This window comes from Neovison vison, chromosome 4 (genome assembly GCF_020171115.1).
Source record: "Neovison vison isolate M4711 chromosome 4, ASM_NN_V1, whole genome shotgun sequence".
In the NCBI taxonomy this organism is placed as follows: domain Eukaryota; kingdom Metazoa; phylum Chordata; class Mammalia; order Carnivora; family Mustelidae; genus Neogale; species Neogale vison.
This window is the reverse complement of record NC_058094.1, coordinates 40,335,714-40,362,697: the sequence shown is the minus strand read 5'-3', so window position 1 is coordinate 40,362,697 and position 26,984 is coordinate 40,335,714. Positions and strand designations below refer to the sequence as shown.

General features: G+C 44.4%; 1 protein-coding gene across 1 annotated transcript in view; it reads left to right on the top strand.

Annotated features, from left to right (window-relative positions):
- PTDSS1 (phosphatidylserine synthase 1) overlaps nt 1–26,984 on the top strand; it is a 61,927-nt gene that overhangs the window by 3,678 nt on the left and 31,265 nt on the right. The window contains exons 2-4 of the mRNA XM_044245249.1: nt 8,045–8,136; nt 20,622–20,666; nt 23,311–23,435. Coding sequence (XP_044101184.1) covers nt 8,045–8,136; nt 20,622–20,666; nt 23,311–23,435 — 262 coding nt within the window. The remainder of the gene's footprint in view (nt 1–8,044; nt 8,137–20,621; nt 20,667–23,310; nt 23,436–26,984) is intronic.

The window sequence follows — 26,984 nt, the reverse complement described above, 5'->3', positions numbered from 1 at the left end:
ATCAAGGCCCGTATCCGGCTCTCTGCTCAGCAGGGAGCCTGCTTCCCCCTTGCTCTCTGCCTGCCTCTTTGCTTACTTGTGATCTCTCTCTCTGTCAAATAAATAAATAAGATCTTTAAAAAAAAAAAAAAAAAACAGATAAAGCCACATGCCATCAAATCATTCTCCCCAAGCTCATTTTGCCACATTTGAGAAGTTTTCTTTTACGATAAATACTTTGGCATAGGTCTTGGAAGTTCGTTCAGCCAAAGTGGGGCAAGGAGAACGTTTGTCTCAAGTTCAGAGTAGAATTACTGAGGTGCTTCGTGTTTATTCTGCTTGCAGAGATTGGCAAACTTGGACATAGTGCGTGGCCCAAATGGCAAAAGCTTGAACGTCAGATTTGAAAACACCAAGATCTGTTAAGTCCCTGTCACAGCAGCCCACCCTCTCCTTAAGAGGCACTTGGCAGTAAGACTGAGGAATCTGTCTCTCTTGTCCAGTCATCACTTAACCCAGAAGAGAGTGCCTTCCTGCACCTTGCTGTCCCCAAGTCCTTCTCAGTCTGTCGGTGCTGGCTCTCTCCTTGATGGAGACTCCGGAGACAGGAGGGCAGGGATGTGGACAGATTTTTGATTGGTTTGTTCTTATTTACTTGCTAAGAGTGGTTTTTATTTCATTTCCCTGAGTGGGCTTGGAGCTCCAGTTCTTCCTCAGGTCCCCAAGCCTTACTTAGTTCTGCCTTCTTTGTCACCCCCCTCATAGAGACCTGCCAGCGTTCCCCTTTCTTTCCCCTTTAGCCCATATAAATCCCATTAGAAAATGTCTCCTGATACTGCTGATTCAGTTGTCTTGGTTCTGTTTCCTTTATGTACATCATGTTCTTTCTCTCCCATTAACAGAAGACCTGGATGTCCTTGTTCCCTGACACCAGCTCTGTTAAGTGATGGCCCACAGCGGCTGTGTGCTGGGGTTCAACCAGCCCTGGGGGGGGAACAGAGCACACTATCAGGAGGTGCCCTCTGATGAGGTCCAGTTACCAGAGATATCACGTTTCTCTTTCCTACTTCCTATTTGAATCATGTTTCTCCTTGGATTTCAGTAAGCATCTTCTATATCCTTTCTTACATTTACATCTGCTGTCTTAGCTCCCTAATACGATTATAAGCTTGTTGGAGGGGAAAATGTATCCTCTATTTCTTTGGGGTCTTCTGTAGGAAATAGGTTCCTGGTTGACCTCAGATGTTTATTTGGTTTAAATGCTGCCTTACCTCAGAGGGATTGCATGCTACCAATTGCTACCTGGTGTTTAGCATTTTAGCTAGAAATCTGTTACCGAGGGTCATTCAATGAGTCTTATGATAATAATCCTCAGATTTTTGTAGGGAAGTTAGCAGTTTTTTTAGTCTCCCTGAATCCAGAAACCGGGCCTTACCTGGTCAGCCACGACTGCTCCCTGAGCCCTTGGCCCTGGCATCCTGTTTAATTCAGTTCATCTATTCGAAAGTCCAGGTGTGTGTTCACGTGGAGTAGACCTGGTCTATCTTCACCAGGTCTCACTGGGCCTTCCCAGCTCTCAGAACTGTTCTCCTCTCCCCAGGCCCAGGCCTTGGCTCAGCAGTCCCCTTATCCTTTGGGGCAGTATGCTCCCAAACCTTTACTCCATCTCCCTCCCATCTGTCTTCCACACTGCTGCCCTCATGACCTTCTAAGGCAAAGTTATGACCCCATCTTTCCCTGCCTACAGTCTGTCACTGCATCCGCATCACCTGTAGGGGATGCTGGCTGGACTCAGGTCTTTCATTGTAGGGGATTCTGCTTCTCTAGCCTTGCCCACCTCCCCCCAACACCTGCACACAGGGCACACAACAGGCCCAGTTGGCTCACCAACCCCACACCCAGTGCCAGGCTGGTGGTTCTCTGCTCCTGGAGAGCACTTCCTGGAGATTTCTCTCTAACCACGAGCCCATGGCATCCTCCTCAGTCACCTGGATGATGAGCCCCTTCCTGGACCTTTCTGGGTTGTTTGAGGAAGACATGTTTATATACTTCCAAATATCTTTAATTCTTCTGTGCCTCTTACTGGCATTATAATATTTGTTACTATATTGATTTCTTGAGGCCAAATACCTTAATCATCCCAAGATATACACACCCAGTAAATGCTAAATGCATCAGATACCAGAAATCATTTATCCAATAAAAACTTTAAAAAACCACTCTTCTCCTTTGGTTGACAGATCTAAGTTACAGTTCTTGACAATGACTGTAACTTACTGTAAAATGAAATGAATGTAGTCCTTAAATACCAAAGCTAGTCAACATCGATCCACTTTGTAACCTGGGACTAGGTTTTCCATGGGACAGAGGATCCTTATCAAGGACCTTATCAACGTGACTCTACCCGTGTGTCTCAATTTCAAGGACTGCTATTAAAGGGACAGGAAGGAGAAAATTAGGGGAGGATGCACAAACCCTTGGCACCTTAGGAGTCTTGGTAAAAGGTTCCTGTCTGCCTGAACCTGGGGAGGAAGCCTTGTTGAGGGGACATGTGGGCGTGTGAGCAAGTGCATGGAGTTTGCTTCAGTTTCCTGCAGTTGGCCTCCCCTACTGCCTGTATTCAAACACTCAATAGACACAGAATTTGAGTCCAGAATTTTTTCTGGGTGCAAAGTTGTTTTAGTTCAGGACTTTCCTTCCACTTTTCTGCTTTTAGGACATCCTCTGTTCTCTGGACAGTTAGTTCCTTATACTGGTTGAAACAACATCCAACAGAGGGAGTTGAACTGTTAGACTACTTGACTGGCCATCCCCACTGGGACTGGAAAGCCACTGTTGGTGCCCTCCGTGGGCTCAGGCTGTGGTTCACCCTCACGTGACCTCTGAGTCCCTGGGCCCACTCAGCCATAGCATCTCGCTCATTCCAGCGCCCACAGTATTGAGAAAGCCTGCTGTGTGCCAAGGATTGTGCTGGGCACCGGAGGTAGCTCAGAGGAATGAGATGGGACTTGTGCCCTCTGGAGCTTGAATTACAATTTTATTGTTATCTGCCCATTCAGTATTTTCACTGTGTGTAGTCACGGCTACCCCCACACACTTCCCGAGCACCTCCTAAATGTGGCAGAGGGGGAGAAGGACTTCACCTGCCCCCCCCACCCCACCCCCAGCTAGTCTGTCTGTATCATTTTGTTAAATGTAGCAGTCTTGACCTAGAGCCAGTGTTCCAGAAGCCTTGGCTCCTCCTTCCACGCAGTCTCTTATTTGTGTGTAACTGTGGGCCAGAGCAAGCCAAGAGCTTTATCTCCCTCATCCTTCATGGCAAGATAATCCTCCTCCCCAGAACTATGGGGCAGTTAAAATAAAATGCCAGCTGCGGAAGTTACTTGGCAAGTTCAGAGCACCAGAAGAGGAGACATTTTTGGCCAAAGCTGCAGTAGACCTTGGGAGGAAGTCGGGGCTGTGGTCAAGGTTGTCAGAGCTGGGCGAGCTGGCGGGGTGGGGTGCGGGCAGGAGCGTTGGGCCATGCATTTCATTCTCTCTGTGCATCCACCTTTTGTGAGGGACCTGTCTAGCTGTGGCGGGAACCCCCTTGCCACTCTCAAGCGGCTTGCGGGCCTGGGCGCTGATGGTGCTCATGTTCCTTCTTATGCTCACCGGCTCGCCCTCCCATCTTTGATCATAGAAGTCTGATCTTAACTGTATATTTTCCAGTTATCTAACAACACTGCTAACACTGCTGTCTGTCTTAGATAGGCTTCCCCCACCCTCCAATTAGATAAAAAAAAAACGACCAACTTACAGACCCCACTGCTGCTTTTTTTCAGTTTAGTCAGCCTTTTTTTCCCTACTGAAACTAAGCCATCCGTTTGATCCTTTCTAATAAAATCGGTCAAAATTTTTACAAAATTGCAGTTTCCTTGGTTTTATGTCTTTTTTTATAGCTGACCTTAAGTTTTTATACATTTAATGTTGAGGTATATTTTCAAGCATTTTTGACTAGTGAGTGAATCTTAGAGACTGGTTGGCTGTTACCCTTGGTTTAAGTCAAGTTTTAATTAACTGTTTTGAAAAGAGTTATGTATCACATTGCTTGAAAGCCAAAATATACCTAAGGGTATGGGGAGAAAAGGTATGAGGAGAGGTCTGGCTCCCACTTGCACCCCCCCCCTTTAGAGGAAACCGGTGTTGCCACTTCTTGGGTAGATTTCCAGAGACACAGTGTGCATACACATGCCTACTTTTTTGAGCAGAATATTTGTTTCCTATGCGCACTGTTCTATAACTTGCTTTATTTTACCATGTCTCTTAAGATTTTATTTATTTATTTGACAGAGAGAGATCACAAGTAGGCAGAGAGGCAGGCAGAGAGAGAGAGGGAAGCAGGCTCCCTGCTGAGCAGAGAGCCCGATGCGGGACTTGATCCCAGGACCCTGAGATCATGACCTGAACCGAAGGCAGCAGCTTAACCCAATGAGCCACCCAGGCGCCCCTCATCATGTCTCTTTTTCTGTAGCAGTCAACTTAAAAAGATCTTCTTCGTTCTTTTTCTGGTTATTTAGTATTCCATTATGAATAAATAAACTGTAATTTATTTCATCAGTTCCCATTCAGTGGACATTGATTTAGCTTGTTTCCGTCCTTTTGCTAATACTTATAATGCCCCAGTGCACAACTTTGTACCCATGCGATTTTCTGTAAATGAGGGTTTATTTGTGGCATAAGTTCCCATTCGTGGAATTGCTGAGTCACAGGGTATGTGCATTTATAACATTAATATGTTGCCAAATTGCCCTACATTAAGGTGGTTTCAATTTATACTACCCCTGGCAATGTGAGAGACTACCTGTTTGTATTTTTCTTCATATCCTCTCCAGCTCAGTCATTCAGTTTTTACCTTTGTCATAGGCACATTTTAAAAATGATCTCCGGTGTTGTTGTAATTTGTCTCTTACCACAGGTGAAAGTGAGCATCTTTTCACTTGCCCGGGAGCCACTGGATTTCCTGCTCTGAACTGTCTCTTCATATCCTTCAACCATTTTTCTGGGTTTTTTTCTTTGTCCATTTGTTGTTCTTTCTATTAATTGATATTGCGGTGAGTGCTTTGTGTATTTGGGAAGTTAATTAACTCTTTCCCTTGATCTAAGTTCCAAGTTTATCACTTGTCCTTTACTGATTTCTTTGTTGTGCAGATTAACCAGCTTTTTTTCCTTAGTGATTTCTGTGTTATGTCAAAGTGTAGGTAGGTCCCTACTCTGGAATTCATGTGTTTCGGTTTTGGTTCTTTAATTCATTCATTGTTTCTTCCAGAACATTTCTGGGTCTTTGTTTTAGAGTTTGGGGTTTAGGGTTTTTTTTGTTGCTGTTGTTGTTACTGGTTTTTGTTTTGTTTTTGTTTTGTTTTTTTAACTTTTATTCTCTGAATCATCCAGAGTATATTTTAATATAAAGGATAAGTTACAGAATCAACCTTTTCCCAGGCAACAGTTAATTTATTTCAGCCTTGCTTTTATTTTATTTGTAACGTACAGGTGTGTGCCCTGTCAAACTCTCTTATGCCATCCCTGTACATCTAACATGAGTCAGATAGATTTAGGATGACATAATTTTTTTAGGAGACAGCTTGGCATAGGGAAGGCTCGTCATCTTCAGAGCCTAAGAGACCTGGTTTCAAATGGGAACTCTGCAGCTTCTTAGGTATGTAGGCTTGGGCAAATTAAAATTATGTAACCTTTCTGAGCCTTTGTTGCCTCATTTGTAAAATATGGTTGATAGTACCCCATTTCATAGATCGGTTGTGACAGTTAGAGATGATGTTTAGAAACTGCCTGTCCTGTGCCTGGTACACAGTAAATACTTGATAATGGGGAGCTGTTATTATTGTCATTATTGTTACCAATATGGGTAGTGTGATGTTGGCTTGAATGAGGACATTGTGTCCCTCCAGTCCCTGTGTGTAGCCATTCTTCAATAAAAGTGCATCCTGGAAATTGGATATAGGGCTTCCCTGCCTAAGCCAAAAGCCATGGCAGGTGCCCTGGTAAATGATTGGGCCAGCATTTTCAGGGCTGTGTTCATAACCTCTGGGCAGATGTTTGATTGTTGGGGTGTACATTAAAATACGATTGCACTTTGCTGCAAGAGGAAGTCCATCTGATCGTGTAGTTCGGTTTTATAGGCAGATCTATGAAGTTAACTGTGAAGCATTGTTTCCTCACCATTAGTGTTAGTGCTCTTGGGCCAGATGATGGGATCTGTATGCTTTCTTACCTTGGAACCTTGTGTTAAGTCCTGTTATAAATCTGGAAATTACTTAATTGGGTGCAGTTACCTGAACAGAAGTTGTTACCTAAGTTAACTTATCATTTGAAGCCCAGTACCCGAGGACCTAGCCTTTAACTGGGTAATTGATTACTATGTCATTCCACACCTCTTCATGTATGCCGATGCTCAAGATTTTTTAATATGTTAACTTGATTTTCCTGTAAGTTTCTTTTTTTAACCTCTTTCTTTTCCTCCAGTAATGTTTAATCTTAATTTAATATCTATCTTTTGAAAGACCTTTTGCTGCAGTCCTTGCGCATATAAAAACTCAACGTCCAAAAATCAATTTTAAAATTATTGCTACTAGTCTCATTATGTCTGATTATCTCCTTCCATTCTGTTCTCCTGTTTTCTGTCTTCTCATCCTGCACCTTTTTAAACTGAAATGCTAGACTTCCCTCTCTCAAGCTTCTTAATAATTTATCAATAATTCAGAAAATCTTACTGTCTGAGACTTCTGTTTTCCCTTTTGCTGGCTTCTTTTGAGTCCCAAGGATGTTACTAGACTTTCTTCGTTTGTTTGTTTTTTTTTTTCTTTTTTAATATAAACTGTCAGAAGCTAATTTTTCTCTGCCATCAGTGTTAAGAAAATTTCCGTTTGGGAAATTTTACATGGTTTTATACAGTAGATTTTCTTCCTAATCTGTAATCAGTCCACAAATATCCATCGAGGGCTTATTGTGTGCCAGCCTTTGAGGACACCATGAGTGAATAATGCCCTACCTTCAGGACTTTATTTTCTATATTTATTTTGTTTTGGCAGGAGATGGGGGGCAGAAGGCGGGGTAGAGAGAGAGAGTCCTAAGCAAGTCCATGCCCAACATGGAGCCAATGTGGGGCTCCATCTCACAACCCTGAGATCATGACCTGGGCTGAAATCAAGAGTCAGATACTAAACCGAGTGAGCCACCCACATGCTTCAGGAGTGTACCTTTTTTATTAAAGACAGACAACGTATCAACTAACAAATGGGATCATTTCAATTATTAAGGTTATAAAGGAGATAAATAGAGCAATATATTAGAAGTGACCAGGCACAGAGTGAGCAAACTCATCCCCTTTCTTTATAGTTCTTTTGCTTCTGGTCTGACTGTAAATCTTGTATTCTGTTTTCTCATGATTTTTCTTTTAGTACTGTTTTCTGGTGCTTTCTTATTACCCAACATTTTGCCCTTTTCATTCATCCCTTAGATGACCAACTGCCCATTTTTAAGAACTGATAGATAATCTCATTGCATTGTGCTTTTCTTCCTTATAATCTTACGCTTTCTTTCTGACTTCCTAAAAATTTCTTCGCCATGGTGTACATGATAAAGGTTATCTTTAGTCATTCTTGAAATCAAAAGACATTTCTGCAAAATAAACCTTACTTTTTGACATCCTGGGGGGGGTGTGTTTGTAAAGTATACATATATATATATATAAAATATATATATATAAAATTATATATATACATATATATAATTTTTTTTGAAGAAGAAGAAGAGTGATTTTCAGATGTTTGTGTCAGTGGAAGGTGTGTCAGTATGTAAGGATGCCAACTGCATTTCTCCTAAGACTGGATTTTACTATAAGATTGTTATTTTAGGAAAGGACAGTGAGGGGTAAGTAGCGTGTGTAAAGACTTTGCTTGCAAAATGAAGTTAACAATCTTTGGTTTTTAGAACATGGAACTCTTATGCCTTCTGGATTGACTGTTTAGGTCTGAAAATGAATACTCAGTGTTTTCTTTTCTGTTTTCAGGGATGACTCTGTCCCAGAGGACAACATCTGGAGGGGCATCCTCTCTGTCATTTTCTTCTTCCTTATCATCAGTGTGTTAGCTTTTCCCAATGGTAAGTGATGTCACACTTTACCACATTTCTTCTGTGCATTGTGCCCCTTTGGTGTTTTTTGAGAGGCATGCCATCTAGAAGATGAAACCAGAAGGTGGGAATAAAAACTTAAGCTGTGGTGTTTAGGCTTTGCCTAACCAGGCTCTGCCTCTGGCTAACTCTGTGGCTCTGGGGAAGACCCCCAGCTTCTTCCCAAGTGCTTGAGTCTCTCTCTTCTGTAAATGGAGATTATCAGGTAGGTACTCTTGAAAGGGTTAGTTAAGTTACTGCATGTTAAATTCTCTGAGTAGTGACTGACAGATTGTAAGCTCTCCATAAGTGTCAGCTGTTCTTACTGTTGCTATCTTTACTGTATCAGCTGAGTCATAAAATACTCAATTATTATTTAGTCCTTTTTGCTAAGGACAGGGTCAATGTTGTAATGAATATTACTTAAATAATGTGTTGTCCCAGGTGATCTTTAATCATGGTGAACTTTGCTGATCATGCATTTGGGATATGAATTTTCATGATCACATATAAAAAAGGACAATTACTACTGTGAATTTTACCCCCTATCATGATTATAGTGTGAGGAAATGTCTTTTCTTGTGTGTGTATTTTGGGGTTTTTTGTTTGTTTGTATATTTGTTTGTTTTCTAAAGATTTTATTTATTTATTTGACAGACAGAGATCACAAGTAGGCAGAGAGGCAGGCAGAGAGAGAGGGGGAAGCAGGCTCCCTGCTGAGCAGAGAGCCCCATGCGGGGCTTGATCCCAGGACCCTGGGATCATGACCTGAGGCAAAGGCAGAAGCTTTAACCCACTGAGCCACCCAGGCACCCCTGTTTGTTTATTTTTTAAAGGGGGATACTTGGGTGGCTCAGTCAGTTAAGGATCTGCCTTCAGTTCAGGTCGTGATCCCAGGGTCCTGGTATCGAGCCCCAGGTTGGGTTCTCTGCTCAGCAGGGGGCCTGCTTTCCCCTTTCCCTCTGCCAGTCCCCCTGCTTCTGCTCGCTCTCTCTTGCTCTCTCTTGCTCTCTCTGTTAAATAAAATAAAATCTTAAAAAAAAAAAAAAAAAAAAAGCTACCTTGCTTAAGATTCATTCCTTTCCTCTGGATTGTCCCTTACTTTGTTTTTTCTTAATCCTCTTCAGTAACTTCTCCCTAGAATATTCTGTACTTATTCCCTGTAACCATTTTTAAATGCTGCTTTTTTTTTTTATATCCTGTTCTTTTACTCGTAAGATATTTTGAAATTGTTCAGTCTTACCTATGCATTATGCTCCATGCGTCCTCCTCAGGTTTAAACTTCACATTTGAGGGTGTGTTTCTTCTCTTATCCTCCCATTTATTCAGTGGAATAATGTGTAATATAAGAAGCCCATTGTGAGTGTTACTCATTGCTACTTGGAAATCTACCATGGTGACAAAGTTCTAATACCAATTCCAAGTTATGTGTGTTGTGGGGAGCAGGTAGCAGCAGGGATGGCTAAAAATAAGCAATTTTTAGACACCAGTTGACAGCCCTCTAGTTCAACTCAGTTCTGACACTGTCTACCCAGAATTACCATCAGATCCCACAGGTTAAGGGCTCATAGAGGCCACTGCAGATGCCATTTGCAAGTCCGAGGTTTTCACCTGTGCTTCTGACCAAATGGTTATAAATCAGAGGTTCCCATGACCCCTCCCTGGGCTCGACGGATTTGCTAACATGGGTCACTGGATGCAGGAAATGCGTTTACTCACTAACTGATGGTACCATTTTATTACAAAGAGTACTCATCAACAGATGAGAGATGAGTATAGGATAAGGTATGTGGGAAGGGTCTAGGAGCTTCCATGCACTCTCCACAATGTGTCACTCTTCTGAAGTCAGAAAGTGTTCAGCAACCCAGGAAATTCTCCCAAACCCCCTCCTTTTGGGTTTTTTTGGAAGCCCCATTTACATAGGCATGATCGATCCATCATCGACCATTGGGAATTGAACTCAACCTCCAGCCTCTCACCCTTCCCTGGAGGTCTTAGGGATGGGATTGAAAGTTCCAACTCTGTAATCATGTGTTTGGCTCCACTGGCAACCAGCCCCATCCTTAGGCACTTTGCTAAGGTCTCATTAACATAGCAAAAAATATTCATTATTCTCATCACTTGAAATTGCAAGGGCTTTAGGAGCTCTGTGCCAGAAAAGGGCACAAAGACCAAGTCTATAGTTCTTATTGTAAATCACAGTATCACACATGGCACGGCCTTCAGTATTTCCAAGATGATGGCAATGGCATTCTGTTCTGTATTTTTGCTTAATCCAATGCAGCTCTATGTGCCTTTTGCTGGGAGCGTAACAATCCAACCAGTAAAAAGCATAACTGAATCCTTACGAGAATGAATTGTTGTAGATAACCAAGTTCTTTAACAGTTGAGTTTAACTCTCCAACCACTCAAGCTTCTAGATTAAATGTTTAGTGGAAACCTTTCAAGATGTGAAAACCTGCTCTCAATCAATGCAGGCTGCTGTTGCAGAATACAGTTACCGAGGGTTTAAACAGCACAAGATTCATCCTGTGGCAGAATTCCTCTCCAGCTGGGAACCTATGAAACCAAACATGTGTTTACGAAGTCCGGTAGCGGGACCGTTACAGGATACACACTCCCATCCCAAAAGGGAGAAATGGGAAAGAAGGGAGGGTGACAAGTCCCAAGCAAGTTCAAAACCAGGAAGGCAAACTTGGTGAGACTTTAAGGGTCAAGAATAACCAATCCTGGGAGCACCTGACTGGCTCAGTCGGTAGAGCATGTGACTTGATCTCCATGTCGTGAGTTCCAGCCCCAAGTAGGAGGTAGTGTCAACTTAAAAAAAAAAAAGAAGAAGAAGAATCAGAGTTCTTTGGCTCAATGCTCTGCCTTCCAGATTTGGGGTAGTAATAGTCTGCTTCCATAGCTCTGCCCAGCTAGGATTTGGCCTGTTTGCATGGCTCTGGTGGGTGTTGTCTTGCATTTTGAAACTCAGTTGGAGATATTCTCCTCACTTTTCATCTCCTCAGTGACCCATGCACTCTAAGGCCTGTGGTGGAAATGACAGCCCAGATAATCTCCAAATCACATTTAAGGTCCTTCACCCTGTGTCTTAAAGAAGAGCAAATGTTCATAGCCAAGTAACTCTCTGGTCCTGTAGGGTCCAAGAAGTCCAACAGAAGTCTTCACTTTAGTGGTTAGGATTATCACATCATGAATTTTGTCAGGGGACACAAATATCCAGCCTGTCACACCTGCATACCTTATGCAGACAAACATAGTTTGGTCTTTCCGTGAAGATTGAGAGTTCTGGAAATGCACAATTATGATGTAAGTATGAGTATGATGACTCGATGTCCATGGTGTGGCTAGGTCATGGAATGAAGGGGTACTGACCCTACTATAGAATTTTCTAGGAAAAGTTCCTGATGGCAAAGAGCTTTTTTGGCTAATTGCCAACTTACTTTTCCCTCTGTCTTCCAACGCACAGAACCTCAGAATTTGGAATTTTTGGTTAAGAGGAGAGCTTGGATATTACGCAGCCCATCCATTCTTTCAATGGTCCTGCATTGTAGGATAGCTAAGTGGCCGCTTGCTGCATAAAACATTCTATACACACAAACCACCCGAGTCTGTAGGTGGTCCCCTAAGCTCCGGACCTGGCCTTTTCCTCTAAACATGGCATAAAAATACAGCCCACAGCAAAGAGATGCTGAGCCCGGAAGGAGGGTGAGCAGGTGACCGTTAAAGTGGTGGTGACAGGGCACGTAGGTGGCTCAGTTGTTGAGCATTTGCCTTCAGGTCAGGTCATGATCCTAGAGTCCCAGGATCGAGTTCCACATCAGGCTCCCAGCTCTGCGGGGAGTCTACTTCTCCCTCTCACCTTCTCCCCCTCATGCTTTCTCTCATTCTCTCTCTCTCAAATAAAATCTTTAAAGTAGTGGAGACAACCACTCCTCCTTTAGCCATCCTGCTGCTTACTCCAATGTCCTCAGGCAGTGGCATGACCATTACTGCTCTGTGCCCTTTATTCTTACTTCATATCTAGTCCATACCTATCCTATTAGCTTTTTTTTTAAAACAAACAAACAAAAAAAAAAAAACCATCAGTCAAGGCATGCTAGGTGCTCAGGGAACTGGTCAGTCCAGAGGGCTCGGGTCTGTTCTGCAAGCCTTAAGCTTTTCTTGGCTGCATGTTCACTGTTGCTGAGTTCTCACAGGTAGCTTCTCCACAGCGCTGAAGATTTCTTTTCTGCCTTTCTTTTTTTTTTTTCTTTTTAAACTTGCCTTTTCTTTTTCCAGTGCCATTTTCGAGGTCTGAGGATTCTCAAAGATGAGTCACTCAATAGCCATGATTCTATGTTTTTCTAGCCATCCCTTCCATGAGGCTTTCCAAGAGAAGGCTTGGGGGTTCATTAGCAGATGGTTTTCTGCAGGCACCCAGGGTGCCCAAGGTCGGGAGAGGAAGTCTGTCGGACATAACATATGGCATGCTTTCTGCTAGTTTTTTCTTTCTGCTGGTTTTTTCTTCTGTTCCCTAATGAAGTCCTCCAGTCTTCAGAGTCCACTTAACCCACTCAGTCTCTCACTGTGGGACTGTGCTCTTGTTTACCTTCTTGGAAGATAAAAGTTAAGTTTGTTTTATGCTTTTCTTATCCTGACTTGTTACTTCATGACACATACAAAGTGGGGAGGACCCATAGGCCCGTGTGGTTCGTTCAGCCTGCTCGGTTTACAGCTGCGAAAGCTGAGACGCTCCGCCCTCACTGAGCCCCGAGAGGTCACCCGGCCACTCGATGTCAGCCTGGTGAGAGGGTCTCGTCTCCTTTAGTCCGTCTTGTTCTGGTTAATTCTCGTACTAGGTCCACTGGGACGTGTTTTTATCTCTGTCATCCTATATGTTTTTGTCTCCTTTTTCTTCTGTTCCTCTCTATCAGTGTCTGGCTTTTCTTTTTTCCCAAGAATATAATCTTAGGGTCTTAGTTGGTCTGTACCGCATGGGTGATTGTGTCCGTGATCCTCCATTGCCCATGTGTCACCTGTGACCAGAGGGGCTAGCAGTAAGGAAGGAGCCTTCCTTCTCTCTCTCAATCTCTCTCTCTTTTTTGAAGATTTTTAAATTTATTTGTCAGAGAGAGAGAGAGAGAGAGAGAGAGAGCGCGCGCGCACAAGCATAGGGAGCAGAAGGCAGAGGAAGGAACAAACTCCCCGCTGAGCAGAGTGCCAATTCAGGACTCGATCCCAGGACCCTGGGATCATGACTTGAACTGAAGGCAGATGCTTAACCAACTGAGCCACCGAGGTGTGCCTCCTTCTCTCTCTTTTATCTCGTCTCTTCCCCCGACATCCTTCCCCTGCCATCTCGTGTGTGCTTGCACTCACACCACTCCCCTGTAGGCAGAACATGCTAGAAAGAAGGTTTTTCAGTAGATACAGAAAAAGACAATAGCAGTCCAGTATTCTGTGTAGGGAAAGATTACTGTTAGGACAGCACCTAGTGAGAGGGATTCTCTTGAAGCCGTGTATGCATAGCAAACACCCTGTGTCTGCCTTGTTTTCTCAAGATTTCTTTGTCCACTCTTTACATAAGATCAGTAAAACTAAGTTTTCCACAGGGAAGAATGTTCTTATTGAATATTTTAAATATTATTAATATTTATTATATATTATATTAATAATTGTTATTAATATTATCAATGTTACTATTATTGAATATTGTTTTTGAATATTTTTAAGTTAGGGGTGGCTTTAGAAGGTGCCAGTGTGGATGATGGGGGAGCTGGCCAGGCCCTTGGGTAAGGGTGCTCCCAAGCAATGTGGGGGTCTTCTCCCAGAGCCAGCACTCAGACTTCAGGCCTTCCCAGGAGGCCCCAATGCTGGGGGGCTGCTTCTCTCAGCAGAGTGTACATACCTCTTCTTGTTCCAGTCTTGTCAACTTGCTTTCTCTTCTCCCCCACCCTTGGCACAGTCTCAGATTAGGTCATGAAAATGGACGGGAGAAACAGAGCCCAACGTTAGCCTTCTCTTTGAAAGGCAGTTTTGGGGGAGTGCCTGCAGTGGATGGCATGCCCAGAATGGCTCTGTTTTGGCAACTTCAAATGCGTTTCTCCTTGACCTAGCAAAGGCTACCCTGCATGTTTTAGTGCACGCCTAGATTCGATTGTGTCCCTGTGTCTTGTCTGTGTGAGCTCATCTATGCTAGGTGGTAGACTCAGTCTTCTCCTTCAGGAAGCTGGCGGGGGGGTGGGGGGGGAGCGTGATGCTTTTTGTAGTCTGAATAACCAAGGACACCTTTAACTTTCGCCATAGGGTTTTACAACGGGATGCTTTTGGCCACAAGTAAGAGGAAACCCATTTCAAAATGGCTTGAAGCATAAAAGGAATGTTTCTTTCCCACATGTCAGGAAGTCCTGAGATCCAGTGGTTCCAGAGTTGGCTAATTGAGCCACTTGGTGACATGCGAAGACCCAAGCTCCTTACCTTGTTCTGCACCATCCTCAGCCCGTGGGTGCTGTTTTGGCTTCCCTGAGGACCCCGGGAGAGCTGCTACAGTGTGGATAGACAGCCTCGGGCGGCATCCGGTGCAGGAGGAGGGCGCTTCTTCTGTCTGTCTCTTTAAGGGAGAAGAAACCCATTCTAGAAACCCTCCAGCACACTTGTCCTCGATTCTCTTTGACTCAAATTGGGCCCTGTGCCTCTCCTCCATCCAGACCTGAGACAGGAACCTATAGTGCCCTAAGGAGGAGGCACCTGATAGGTCTGCCCTGACCAGAAGAAGGAAAGAAAAAGGATGGCTTCCGTGGGCTTAGATTTTTACCACTGTGTTATCTGGGAGAAAATTGGACTCTCAAACAGAATTTCCTCCCCAGGGTGAGCGGCTGGGGTAGGTGCTAGAATTGCTTCCTTCGGGCCTGTGAGCAGACATGGAGGGAGAGACCCCAGGATAAGGCCAGGGACAGAGGACCTGATAATCTACACCGTGCTGCTTCTTTCTTATTCTCGCTCATTCTCTATCACTTACCTTACATTTTTTTTTTAAGATTTTATTTATTTCACAGAGAGAGAAATAGACCACATGCAGGGAGAGAGGCAGGTAGAGGGAGAGGGAGAAGCAGGCTCTGTTGAGCAGGGAACCCAATATAGGGCTTGATCCCAGCACCGTGGGATCATGACCTGAGCTGAAGGCAGATGCTTAACTGACTGAGCCACCCAGGTATCTCTCCCTTAAGATTTTTTTAAATGCTACCCCCATTTCATTATAGCAACTGGGACTCAGGCAGAAGTGTGATTTTAACTATACTGCTGCATCATTGGGGTGTAGTTACAATTGTATCACTCTATCACTGCAATGAAATTTAGAAACCTGTTTGGCTGTGAGATTTCTGTTCAACAGGTAACTTTCTAGTGTACTTGTCCAGCCTCTGGGGGCTTTCTTGAACCGTTTCTTCCCTTGTACCCTGCCCTCCCCAAACCACCCAAGCCATTTCTGTACCCCCAGTGCGTGGCTCACGGGAGCCTCTCAATCACTATATGTGGGATCAGACCGCCCAGAAGAAAATTCACAGAATCAGCCCTCCCTTTTCCATTCCTTATCTGCAAGAGGAACACCATTCAGCACTTCTTTAAGATATTTTGAGGAGAGTGAAATACTAGTATGTCTTGATTTTCCTGATATCATCCTTCGGTTTGTCCTTTGGCCTCATATGACTTCTCTGAGCTAAGATAGTGTTAGTCACATCTCCGCGAGGTTTGAAGGTGATCCAGAAGATTGCTGTCCCCCAAATTTGAAACAAAATGCCTGTCCTTCCCCCATCCTGTTTCCCACTCCACTACTTTTTCTTAAAAAAGAAAAAAAAAAATCTTTCTTAGGTTTGAAATTTGCTTAAAGATCATTTTACCCACCTTTTCTAGGTTTTTCCTAGAGGAATTTAAACTTGCAAATAGTAATAATCATTGTTAATCACACCTCATCAAAGCTTAAAAAAAAACAGTGACAATCAAGGGAAGGCACAGACGAAAAGGGCACAGACCCGTAGCTTTTGGAAGTTCTGTCCCTTGAACTTAGTTATTCATGGGAATCATAACAGGCTGCCGGCAAGTCAGGCTGTGATCTTATTTGCTTTAAAAAAATTTTTTTTTATTCTTATTTTTTATGTGTGATCTTACGTTCTAATTTCTGAGGCAGTTTTTGAAGTGTTAGCTCTTGTCATGGCAAAGCCATTTGATTTCTGTTTCCTTTGAAATCAAACTCACTGTTAATATCTGATTGAAAATTAACGTGTCCTAGATGGAGGGATTGATAAAGTAAACCGAGCCGTGTTTAAGCATGGTCCGGGAAAAAAACCCAGCCCGGAACAAACCAGCACTGGTTCTGCGTGGCCACCTAGAGAAACCCTTCCCCGGGCCTCCCACGTGATCAAGAAGAGCCGTTCTTGCAGGCAGCTATTAAGTATGAAATAAAGCCTAGAAAAGCTGCAGGCCCTGAGACGGAGTGCCCCTGACTTCTGGACCCAAACATGGGGCAGAGGAGGACAAGGCGCCCTGCCCTGGCCTGCCTGCTGAGAAAGTAGTCTGCTGCGAAGCAGGATCTGTTAACATGAATGTTCGGGAAAGGCTGGGCAGTGGGAACATTCCCAGGCAGATGAGTGTTGTGGGAAGCACAGCTCCAAAGGTGACCTGACCGGGGCAGACAAGTGTGGGTGATCTGGCGAGCATCAGTGTCAGAGTTTATGACAGAGAAAAACATACCGGCTGCCTCCCTCCATTTGTTTTAAGAGTTTATTTATTTATTAGAACAGAGATCACAAGTAGGCAGAGAGGCAGGCAGGGGAGGGGTGGGAAGCAGGCTCCCTGCTGAGCAGAGAGCCTGATGTGGGGTCTGGGACCATGACTGAAGGCAGACGCTTTAACCCACTGAGCCACACAGGCGCCCCCCTCCATTTGTTTTAAAAAGCAAAACGATACAAGTAATATTTTTAGCCATATTCCCTTCTTTGATGGTAAAGTTGGTAATCTTAGTGAGTAATGCTGCTAGAATGTACACCTTGAAATACTGCACCAAAACATTTAGAGGGCCTTTTCAGGAAGAAGCTGGCAGATGTGATGAATGAAATAAAGCCTGGAGTGGGTTTTGCAGGTAGCTGCTGAAAGTCTCACCTTACATTTCAGGGCCTTATCTACACCTTTTGTAACAAAAGGCACCAAGGCTTCTCACCTACCTGGTTCAGGGTAGAGCAGCTCCGTCTCTGAAACATACTATGTCAGATTGCTGAAGCCTTTCTTAGATCCATCCAGTACATTTCAATTTGCAAAGCTAAAGGACGTTTTAATTTTTTTTTTTTTATTTATTTGAGAGGGAGAGAGAGAAAGCACAAGTAGGGGGAGGGATAGAAGGAGAGGGAGAAGCAGGCTCCTCGCTGAGTAGGGAGCTGGAGGCAGGGCTCGATCCCAAGACCCTCAGACCATGACCTGAACTGAAACCCAAGATCAGATGCTTAACCGACTGAGCCACTGAGGCGCCCCAAAGGACCTTTTTAAAAAACTTGTATTCATGGAACACTACCTCAAAAACTAATGTTGGCTAACTGAACATAAAAAGAAAAAAATACGCAATTTTTTCAGAACCACTGTGATATGATGTTATGAAGTATAAGTGGGAACTGTGGAGAAAAGAGGAGAAGATTCAATAGGGAGAAGTCAAGACGAGACTTAGAACCAACAACAGACTGCACTGTAGTAAGAGGAAATTCTCCTCCCAAGTCTGGAACCACATGCGCCTGTCGCAGGCATCACAGACGGACGGAGGGAAATACCCCGAGGCTGAAGCAGCCCCACGGCAGGTCAGGGAAGAGGCACAAGGCCCCGTCAACCCCAGATTCCTCAACCACCCTATCCTCTTATTTACACTGGACATGCTGCACAGGGTCGGAAGAGAGGGCTGAGTTCTGTTTTCCAAAGGCTGCTCTTCAGATCATCGTGGGCTAAAGACGACCTTGGAGGCCCTTCTATTAGTTGATATGAGGGACCTTACATCAGTTCCCCGTCCTGCTCCTTGTCTTTCCTGACCTTGCTTACCAGTTCCACATGGCAGCACCTCTAAACACCACTCACTAGCTTGCTTCTCTCCCCCTGTTCTCCTGGCCCTGAGACAGTCCTGGTTAAGTCCTTGAGGTCTCCCCACCCACGGCCTCCACTCTGTCCTCCTGAGCTGGCCCAGGCGTGACTGAATGGATCAGAAAGCACAAAGTCTTCTCAGACCAGAGGTGGGGTCCTGTGGGCCATGTGACCTTGCAAAGTACCTGTGCCTCAGTGTTCTGAGCGGTAAAAGGGATGCAGTGATACCCTCTCACTGCCAATCTGTCACGACAGCAAGGAGACACTGGGGGTGGGGAGGTGTCTCCCCCACATCTGCCTCATGCTAAGTGCCCAGCAAAGTACTATTATAATAGTGATTCCTCTTGAGAAGATCCCGACTTCTGGGATTCTGAGTGTTGATTGGGCATGGAATTGTGTTGCAAGCCAAAGAATCATACTGTTTTTGAGTTTCCCCTCATGAGAGGAAGCCTAGAGAAAGCTGGGGTCCCGTGTTCTAAGAGGTGAATGCAGGGGTTTGGATGACGTGACACTTGCACGCCGGGCAGCTACCATAACACAGAAGCCACTCGTGGTAACAAACAGTGGTGACGAGAGCACTTGGAAGAGGAAATTAAAAGACGATTTTAGCCATCCGTTTTCCAGTGACTTGAAGAGTTAGCCGTGTTGTTACGTGTTGTTACAGCATCCAGTTAAAGAGAAAACACGGATTCCTTGCTGTGTGAGCCTGCACTACCAGAACGTAGAAGTGGAACAGATTAGGAGATGCTTTATTTAAATCCCTCTATATGAGCCCTCACTCCTTGCCATTTTAGAACTAAGACACAACCACACGAACCACACCTTCTGAACTGCCCCGTATAGGCTCAAGAACTGCCTAGATTTGGATGGTAGGGGTTACTTGTAACTGATTTCCCTACTATGAACCTGGTCCATCAAAGGAAAGCAGTTAAAATATGTTTCAGAGTCGTTTTTTTAAGATGAGGTAGGTGATTGAGGATGGGTCTAGAATAAAAATTACAGTGGAATGTTTCCTGCAGACAGGGTTCCAGGTTGCCAGCACCGGATGCTGATTGCTGATTAAAAAGACTTGCAGGGTGTTAGCTGGAGGACTGGGAAGTGGGCGGGGTGGGGGGGTTGGTTAGGAGGCTGGGTCCCAGGCTAAGCTTCTAGGAACTGGCAGGTCACCCAGAACTGGTCTGTTGAGGGAACCCCAGTGAGCACTGGCTGTAGGCTGTCCCACTGTCCCCTCTGCAGGGAACTGCCCCATCACCAGTGCCACCTCCCTGCTACTCTCTGTTCTGGTCCAGGCAGAGGGAGAGGGGGAAGTGGAGGAGAGCTCTGCATACTTAGGTCTGTGTCGGCAGCTTCCGAGATCAAGTCTGGCACAGGCTAAGCCCCGGTTGGGAAGGGGGCTGGGCAGCCAGCTCCAGCATCTCCCCAGGAGAAATGGGATCCTGATGTTGGAGATCCTTCAGGAGTGTGTAGGTAGGCTGTTGTCCCACAGGGGTGGGCGGCCCCAAATAGGTCAAGTGCCCACGAGAGCAGTGTGCAATATTCGGGAACTCTAACTCTTCCCTTGATGGTATGTCAGTTTAGTAGATGGAGGCCTGGCTTGCTTGCTTCCTTCTCCTTTGTTTTGTTTTGTTTTTAAAGAGATACACAAGGAGAGAAAGTATTGATGGGTCACTTGTAGTCAGAGTGAGTTTTGTCCTGTGAAGCCTGTGTTTTCATGGTGTGGGAGCTGCATCTGGGCATCTGGTCGGGGTTGCCATGTCAGAGGTATTTTGTTACCACGGTTCATGATCAAAAGCTACTGCGCTAGCACGTTCCAGTGCTCAAAGGATTTATTTTCAGTTTCCCACCCCACCTCACAAGTTCTCAAAGCAGTGTTTCTCCTGTTCCATTTCCAGAGCGCCTACCCTGCCGTCTCTCTGTCTCTCTCTGTCTCTGTCTCTCTCTCTCTCTCTCTCTCTCACACACACACACACACAAACACACACACACACATGCACACAGTGGCTGGGCTGGGAGATTTCACTTGTTAAACTTGTTAAACTTGTTAAACTTAGGTATGTTTTAAGAACTCTTCACAGGCTGGCCTGGTAACCTGCTCACTGTTGTAACATCGTTTCCCTGGGAAACAAGGGTCTGAATCCTAAAGACAGAGCTTGGAAAACAAAGGCTGTTGTGGAGACTGATACCTTTTACAGTTGTGGTGACAGTTGCTACAGTTTTAATAAAACATTTCAACCTAGACTTGATCTCAAAATATTTACATGGAAAAAAATTTTGACAGTAGAGAGCCTTTTTTTTTTTTTAATCTCTGTAGAGATCAGCAATTTGCTTTTAGTTTTACTTTGAAACTAGTTTTTTTCTAACTGTACGTTTTCTCTCTGCAGGCCCATTTACTCGACCTCATCCGGCCTTATGGAGAATGGTTTTTGGTGAGTTACCCATTAGTAGATTTAGAAATAGATTCTATTTAAAATCCCCTTTCTGTACCTCATTATAGCAGTTTTACAGTAAAACTTAATAGCCTTTTACTTTTTGGTGTTCCTAATACAAATTTTTATGAAAATTCTTTGATGCAAAACAAACAATACAGGTGATAACTTTAGATTCTCATGCCTGTGAGCTGTTCCAACTCAATTCATCCCCCCGCCTGTGCTGTTGTCTCTTAACATGCACAGGTTCTGACATGGGGGCACATGGCTTGTCCTTCTTGATGCATCTTGATGTTGCTCTTCACGGGGCCTGTGGGCATGTTTGCCTTGGCAGCATCCAGACCTGACTGAAAGCCCAGCTTTTCCTGAATCGTGGATGAGAAAGATCCTGGAAAAGGTGAAACCTTTAGACAGAGAGCCCTGATTTTTCAACAAGGGTTAGCAATAAGCATATCCATGAATATTGGATGTCTTGTTTTTATGTGATTTTGAGTCCACATATAGTCAAATCCCCTGCATGGACTTAAAACGCATCTTTTAAGTGTTGGCTCTTGGCTTTGTCTTGCCTAAGTAAGACATTAAGTCAATTATTTTAGGTTCAGAAAATGTAATGTTACCAGAAGGACCCTAAAAATGGGTATTTTGCTCAAGGTCACCTGTTTTTTTTTGTTTTTTTCAACTTTCAGAGATCATAGGTGAGACCCTTTGAATGAACTGACTTCCTTCCTTTAGCAGGTGTTCACTGAGTGCCCATGTGTGGAGGGCTGTGCCCGCAGGCTGCAGGGGAGGGCCAGACAGACAGGAGGCTCCCCCTGGGAGAGAGGACACCTATCGCAAACACACTATTAAACAAGTCAATAATCAAAAATATCCCATGCCGTCGAGTGTTTGGAAGTTAAGTAAAGCCATATGGGGTGATGTTGATCAAGTGACTGCTTTCACGTGCACAGGCAAGGAAGGATGCTTCCTGGAAATGTGCGTGCAAAGTAGGGTCTGGCAAGGATTGAGGTCACCGGAAGCCAAGCAAAGGGAAAGGCTACTAAAGTCATCCCTAGCCAGAAAGAGCGTGGTGTGTTGCAGGCCCATGTGGTGGAGCACAGCAGGCCGTAGGGGAGTAGTGAGAGAGAGGCCAGAGTCGGGCAGGGACAGAGCCCCACTGGGCTTGCGGGCCAGTAAAGAATGCAGATAGGAAGAGTGGTGGAAAGTTCCAGGAGGATTTTTCGCAGAAAAGTGGCATGATTCATTTCCTTTTTTTTTTTTTTTAAGATTTTATTTATTTTTTTTATTTGACAGAGAGAGAGAAATCACAAGTAGGCAGAGGTAGGCAGAGAAAGAGGGGGAAGCGGGCTCCCGCTGAGCAGAGAGAGCCTAATGTGGTGATCCCAGGACCCTGGGACCATGACCTAAGCCAAAGGCAGAGGCTTAACCCTCTGAGCCACCCAGGTGCCCCTCATTTCCATTTTTAAATAGATTGCATCATACTTACATCTCATGGACTTAATGTTGCTGCTTGAAATTATGAGTTATTTTCAGCTGGTTGGCTACATTTGAGTTTTTCCTATTTCAAATGATCCATTATTGGTCAATAGCAGCTGATTTCTTACTTGAGATCTCTTGGGGATCACGGAGCCCTTTGAGGATCTGATGAGAACTAACTCTTTCTCAGCGCACACACACGTGCACACACACATTTTTGCATATTATTTCTGGAGTTTTGCGGACTTTGAAGCTCAGCCATGATATCCAGAAGCCTGCTCCACACAGATGGTTTCTTCCTGTCCTAAAATAATTGTTTTGAAAGGATTATAATAAAAAGTTGTAGTGGGGACATGTGAGATGAAAATGTATAAAAGCAGCTGATAATAAACGTGAGGAGGTCCTTAGACTAACAAAACATGTGGCCCTGTGGCCCTGGAGTGCACAACCAGGTCCGCCCTGTGGTGCGCAAGACCCCTGAGCTCCCTGAGGACTGGGAGGGGCCCTTTTGGATAGGCTGGCACTGTCGGTATCCCAGAGGATTTCATTCCAGCAGTGGACGTTGTCTCCTCTGGAACCGCTGGTGGGAGATTAGCACTGAGCCAAGTTCCCACAGAGTGCTGTGATCCAAGGGCATTTGTACCACAGTGTCTAGGTGACCTGCACCAGTGTTTTAATTCTAGCAGGTTCGAGAGAAAGAGTAGTGGTCACCAGTGGTTGCTTTCCAAACCTTTCCAAAAGGCTTTTGCTGTTTTAAAAACAGACGATTGTGGGTTTTTTTGTTTTGTTTTGTTTTCAGCCAATTGACTTTATTTTTAAATGGTGTGGGGTGATTTTTAGGATGCCAATTATGATACGATGCAACAGAAATATAATGCCCACAGGGCTGACATGCAATCTGAGATGTGGATGTGTGGCCCTGGGCCACCTCTGGCCCCTTCACACTTGTCTCTGCTGAATGTTGCAAGTCCTTCGAGACTCCATTCGAGCCTCGTTTTCTCAGACATATTACTGGCCCTCTCAGTGTGAGTTAGGACTGTGTATCAGACTCCTTCACCAAAGGAAGCGACAGACAGTGCATTATCCATGTCTGACTTGAGTCTAACATGTGTTGTGCGTCTGACCCCCAGATCTCTCCTAAATGTGAGAATGTTTCTATTTCCCTCAGGACTCAGTGTGCTCTACTTCCTGTTCCTGGTGTTTCTCCTCTTCCTGAACTTCGATCAGGTTAAATCCCTGATGTACTGGCTGGATCCAAATCTTCGATATGCCACAAGAGAAGCCGACGTCATGGTATGGACTTGTCAGTGGTCTCTCGGAGAAATCAGTAGACTCGTGGGTATAAGAGACAGCTTCACTAACGTGAAATTCTAAATTGTTACTTTTGCATATTTCCCATGTAGATAATATAAAAGCCAGGTCTCTGGGAGGGTGAGATGTGTGGTTTCCATGAGTGATAGAGTCTGGGGAACTGATATGCCCTCTTGGAGCAAAGGGGGATAGTGGGAAGAGGGCGACCGGTTGTCAGCCAGCCTTGGGTGTGAATTCTGCCTCTCTCACTTGTTAGCCGTATGACCTTGGGCAATGTACTTATTAGCTAGCCTATTCCTTTCTTTGTAAAGTGAAATAATGGTACTTATTTGGGGAGTTTTATTGTGAGCGAAACAGAGTAACCTTATCTCCAAGGCCTAGATTGGTGCTTTGCACACAGCAGGTCCTCAGTGATGGGGGTGGCTGCCCTCTAGCAGTGTGACCCTCAACAGCTCTGCTCCCCACTCTGGCCTCAAAGTCATGATCCTTCACTATAAAGGGGCCAATGTGAATGACCCAGGCCACTTCATTCATTATTTTTTTTAACCCACAAAAATAATTTTATTCTTGGATAAAACTACTCTGTACTTCAGTTTTTAGGAAAGAGACTATTTTATATTCTAATGCTGTTTATTTCCTTTTTAATTTTATTTTTCTTAAATAATACGTGACATTTGGTACAGACTGAAGGAAAAACCTAGTAATGCTCAGAAAAGGAGAACAAGCATCTGGGCCACAGGCAGGACCTTCCATAAGAAAGAGTAGAAAGGGGTGCCTGGGTGGCTCAGTTGGTGAAGCATCTGCCTTTGGCTCAGGTCATGATCCCAGGGTCCTGGGATCGAACCACATGTTGCGTTCCCTACTCGGTGGGGAGTCCTCTCTCTCTCTCTCTCTCTCTCTGCCACTCCCTTCCACTCATGTTCTGTCTCTCTCTCTCTTTTCTCTCTCAAAATAAATGAATAAAATCTTTTTTAAAAAAGATTTTATTTATTTATTTGACAGAGATCACAAGTAGACAGAGAGGCAGGCAGAGAGAGGAAGGGAAGCAGGTTCCCTGCTGAGCAGAGTGCCCGATGCGGGGCTCCATCCCAGGACCCTGGGATCATGACCTGAGTGGAAGACAGAAGCTTTAACCCACTGAGCCACCCAGGTGCCCCATAAATGAATAAAATCTTAAAAAAAAAAAAAAAAAAAGGAAAGAAAGAAACAATACAGAGGGACCTAATAAAAGGTCCAAGAAGTGATTGTTCTACTGGATTTGAGATTGGTCAGTTCCTTCTTCATTGGTGTTTCAACACTTTATCTTTAACTTTTGTAAAGGACATGCTGCAGGTAGAAATAAGAATGCCAAAGATTATTCAAAAGTCTCAGTAAGAAAAATCTGGAGGTTTCCTACTTTAGGGAACAGAGTGGCGTAGGGTGACTTGGAGCATCTACTGATGATGAGAGCGACATGAAAGGCGTGGTGAGGGTGTGGCAGTTACCGACTGGGGGTTGGCTGTTCTTCCAGGCACTTACATATATTCTGTGTAAGCGTCACACGTGCGTGCAAGGCACTAATATCCCCCATTTTGTCAAGGAGGAAATGGGAATTAAAAATGGATGAATATCTCATTCAAAGCACAAAGCTGGTGAGATCCCTCTGACTTTAGGACCTCTTCTTTTCCTCTGGACGATGCCTGAAGTACACAGTTATAATAATGACAGTGCTTTGACACTCAAAGAAGCCTTGTGAAACAGAGATCAGGAGAAATGTATTCTAGGTCTGATATTTTCCCCCACCATTTTCTTGGGTTTTTGAGCAACAGGGATTATATCACCAAATAACACGACCTGCAAAATGAATAGGACTTGGTATTTGATTAAGTGGTGGGCAAGCGAGGGAGATTATGGGATGCCAGGATCAGCCCCGGGACTGCTCGGGAAGTGCGCACAATTTGTCTTTACCGGCTGTTCATTTGTGTGCGCACACCTTCCCCACCTTGCCCCTCTGGCTCCGGGATGCCCTCTTTTAATGCCCCTTTCCCCTTGCTGCCCAGAGTTGTGCCCACATCCGGCTCCCTAGCAGCATTTAACTGCAGCGTCCTGCATCCCTCCCACGACCAGGACCTCGCGGTCTTCCTGGCGTGACCATTGGCAGATGGCAAATCTGTGCATTAATGATTATAATGCTGAGTTGTAGTCGGCTCTTTGTGACTTTCGAAGGGCCTTTGCGTGTGTTGAAACCTGAAATATTCTCACGGAGAGTTAGAAGGGCCTCCAAGGTCATCTTTAGCCCACAATGACCTGAAGCGCAGCGTTCGGAAAAACAGAACTCAGCCCTCTCTTCTGACCCTGTGCAGCGTGTCCAGCGTAAAGAAGAGGAGAGGGTGGCTGAGGATTATGGGGTTGATGGGGCCTTACGGTTCTTGCCTGACCTGCTGGTGGGGCTGCTTCAGCCTCGGGGTCTGTGATGCCTGCGACAGGGGTGTGTGGTTCCAGACTCAGGAGAATTTTCCTCATAGTACAGTGCAGTTTGTTGTTGGTTCTAAGTCTTGTCTTGACTTCTCCCTGCTGGATCCTTTCCTCTTTTCTCCACTTTTCCCACTTACACATTGTAATATCCTATCATAACGTTTCTGGGAAAAAATGCAGTTTTTAAAAACACCCTTTCAGCTTTACAGACTGAAACGTACTGGATGGATCCAAGAAAGGCTTCAGAAACCTGATGGTGGCAGGTTTTGGAAGAGAGAGAGGAATTCCAAATTCCTCTTCTGCTCCCTTAGGAGACATCATTTCTAGAATTTAAAAATATTAATACTTTATAAGAATACTTTCAACTGCCTGATAATAGGTGGCTGTTTTCCAAATCTTACTCCATCCTGTCAGATTAGTTTTGAGAAGAAAGAATGTCAGATGTAGAGGTCCCTAGAAATGTTATATTGTCATATGATAATTACTTTCTTAATAAATACCAAAATATAAGGATGGTGATCTAAAATTTCTTTAAAATGTCCTATTAAAAACAAAGATATTAGAAACAAAATCAAAAGTCTTAAAAGCGTTGTCATTTTTATTATTTATTTATTTTTAAAAGGTTTTATTTGTTTGAGAGAGAGAGAGAGAGATCACAAGCAGGGGGAGCAGCAGGCAGAGGGAGAAGCAGGCTCCCTGCAGAGCAGGGAGCCAGATGAGCAGGGAGCTCAATCCCAGGACCCTGGGATCATGACCTGAGCTGAAGGCAGACGCTCAACCAACTGAGGCACCCAGGTTCCCAACTTTGTCATTTTTAAATATTGAAATTGTGTAGCATGTGATAACATTTGGAGATGGGACGTTTATTCTGTTTCCTTCTAATTTCTGAAATTGGATCCTTCAGCTTTTCCTCTTTTCTGACCTAAATATTTAAGGCTTTAGGTTTTCCTCTGAGTTCTACTTAGCTTCATCACATCATTCTGATACATAGTATTTTCATTGCCATTTAATACTGAATATATTTTACATTTCTATTCTGATTCCTTCTCTACATGATATTTAGATGTGTCTTTAAAT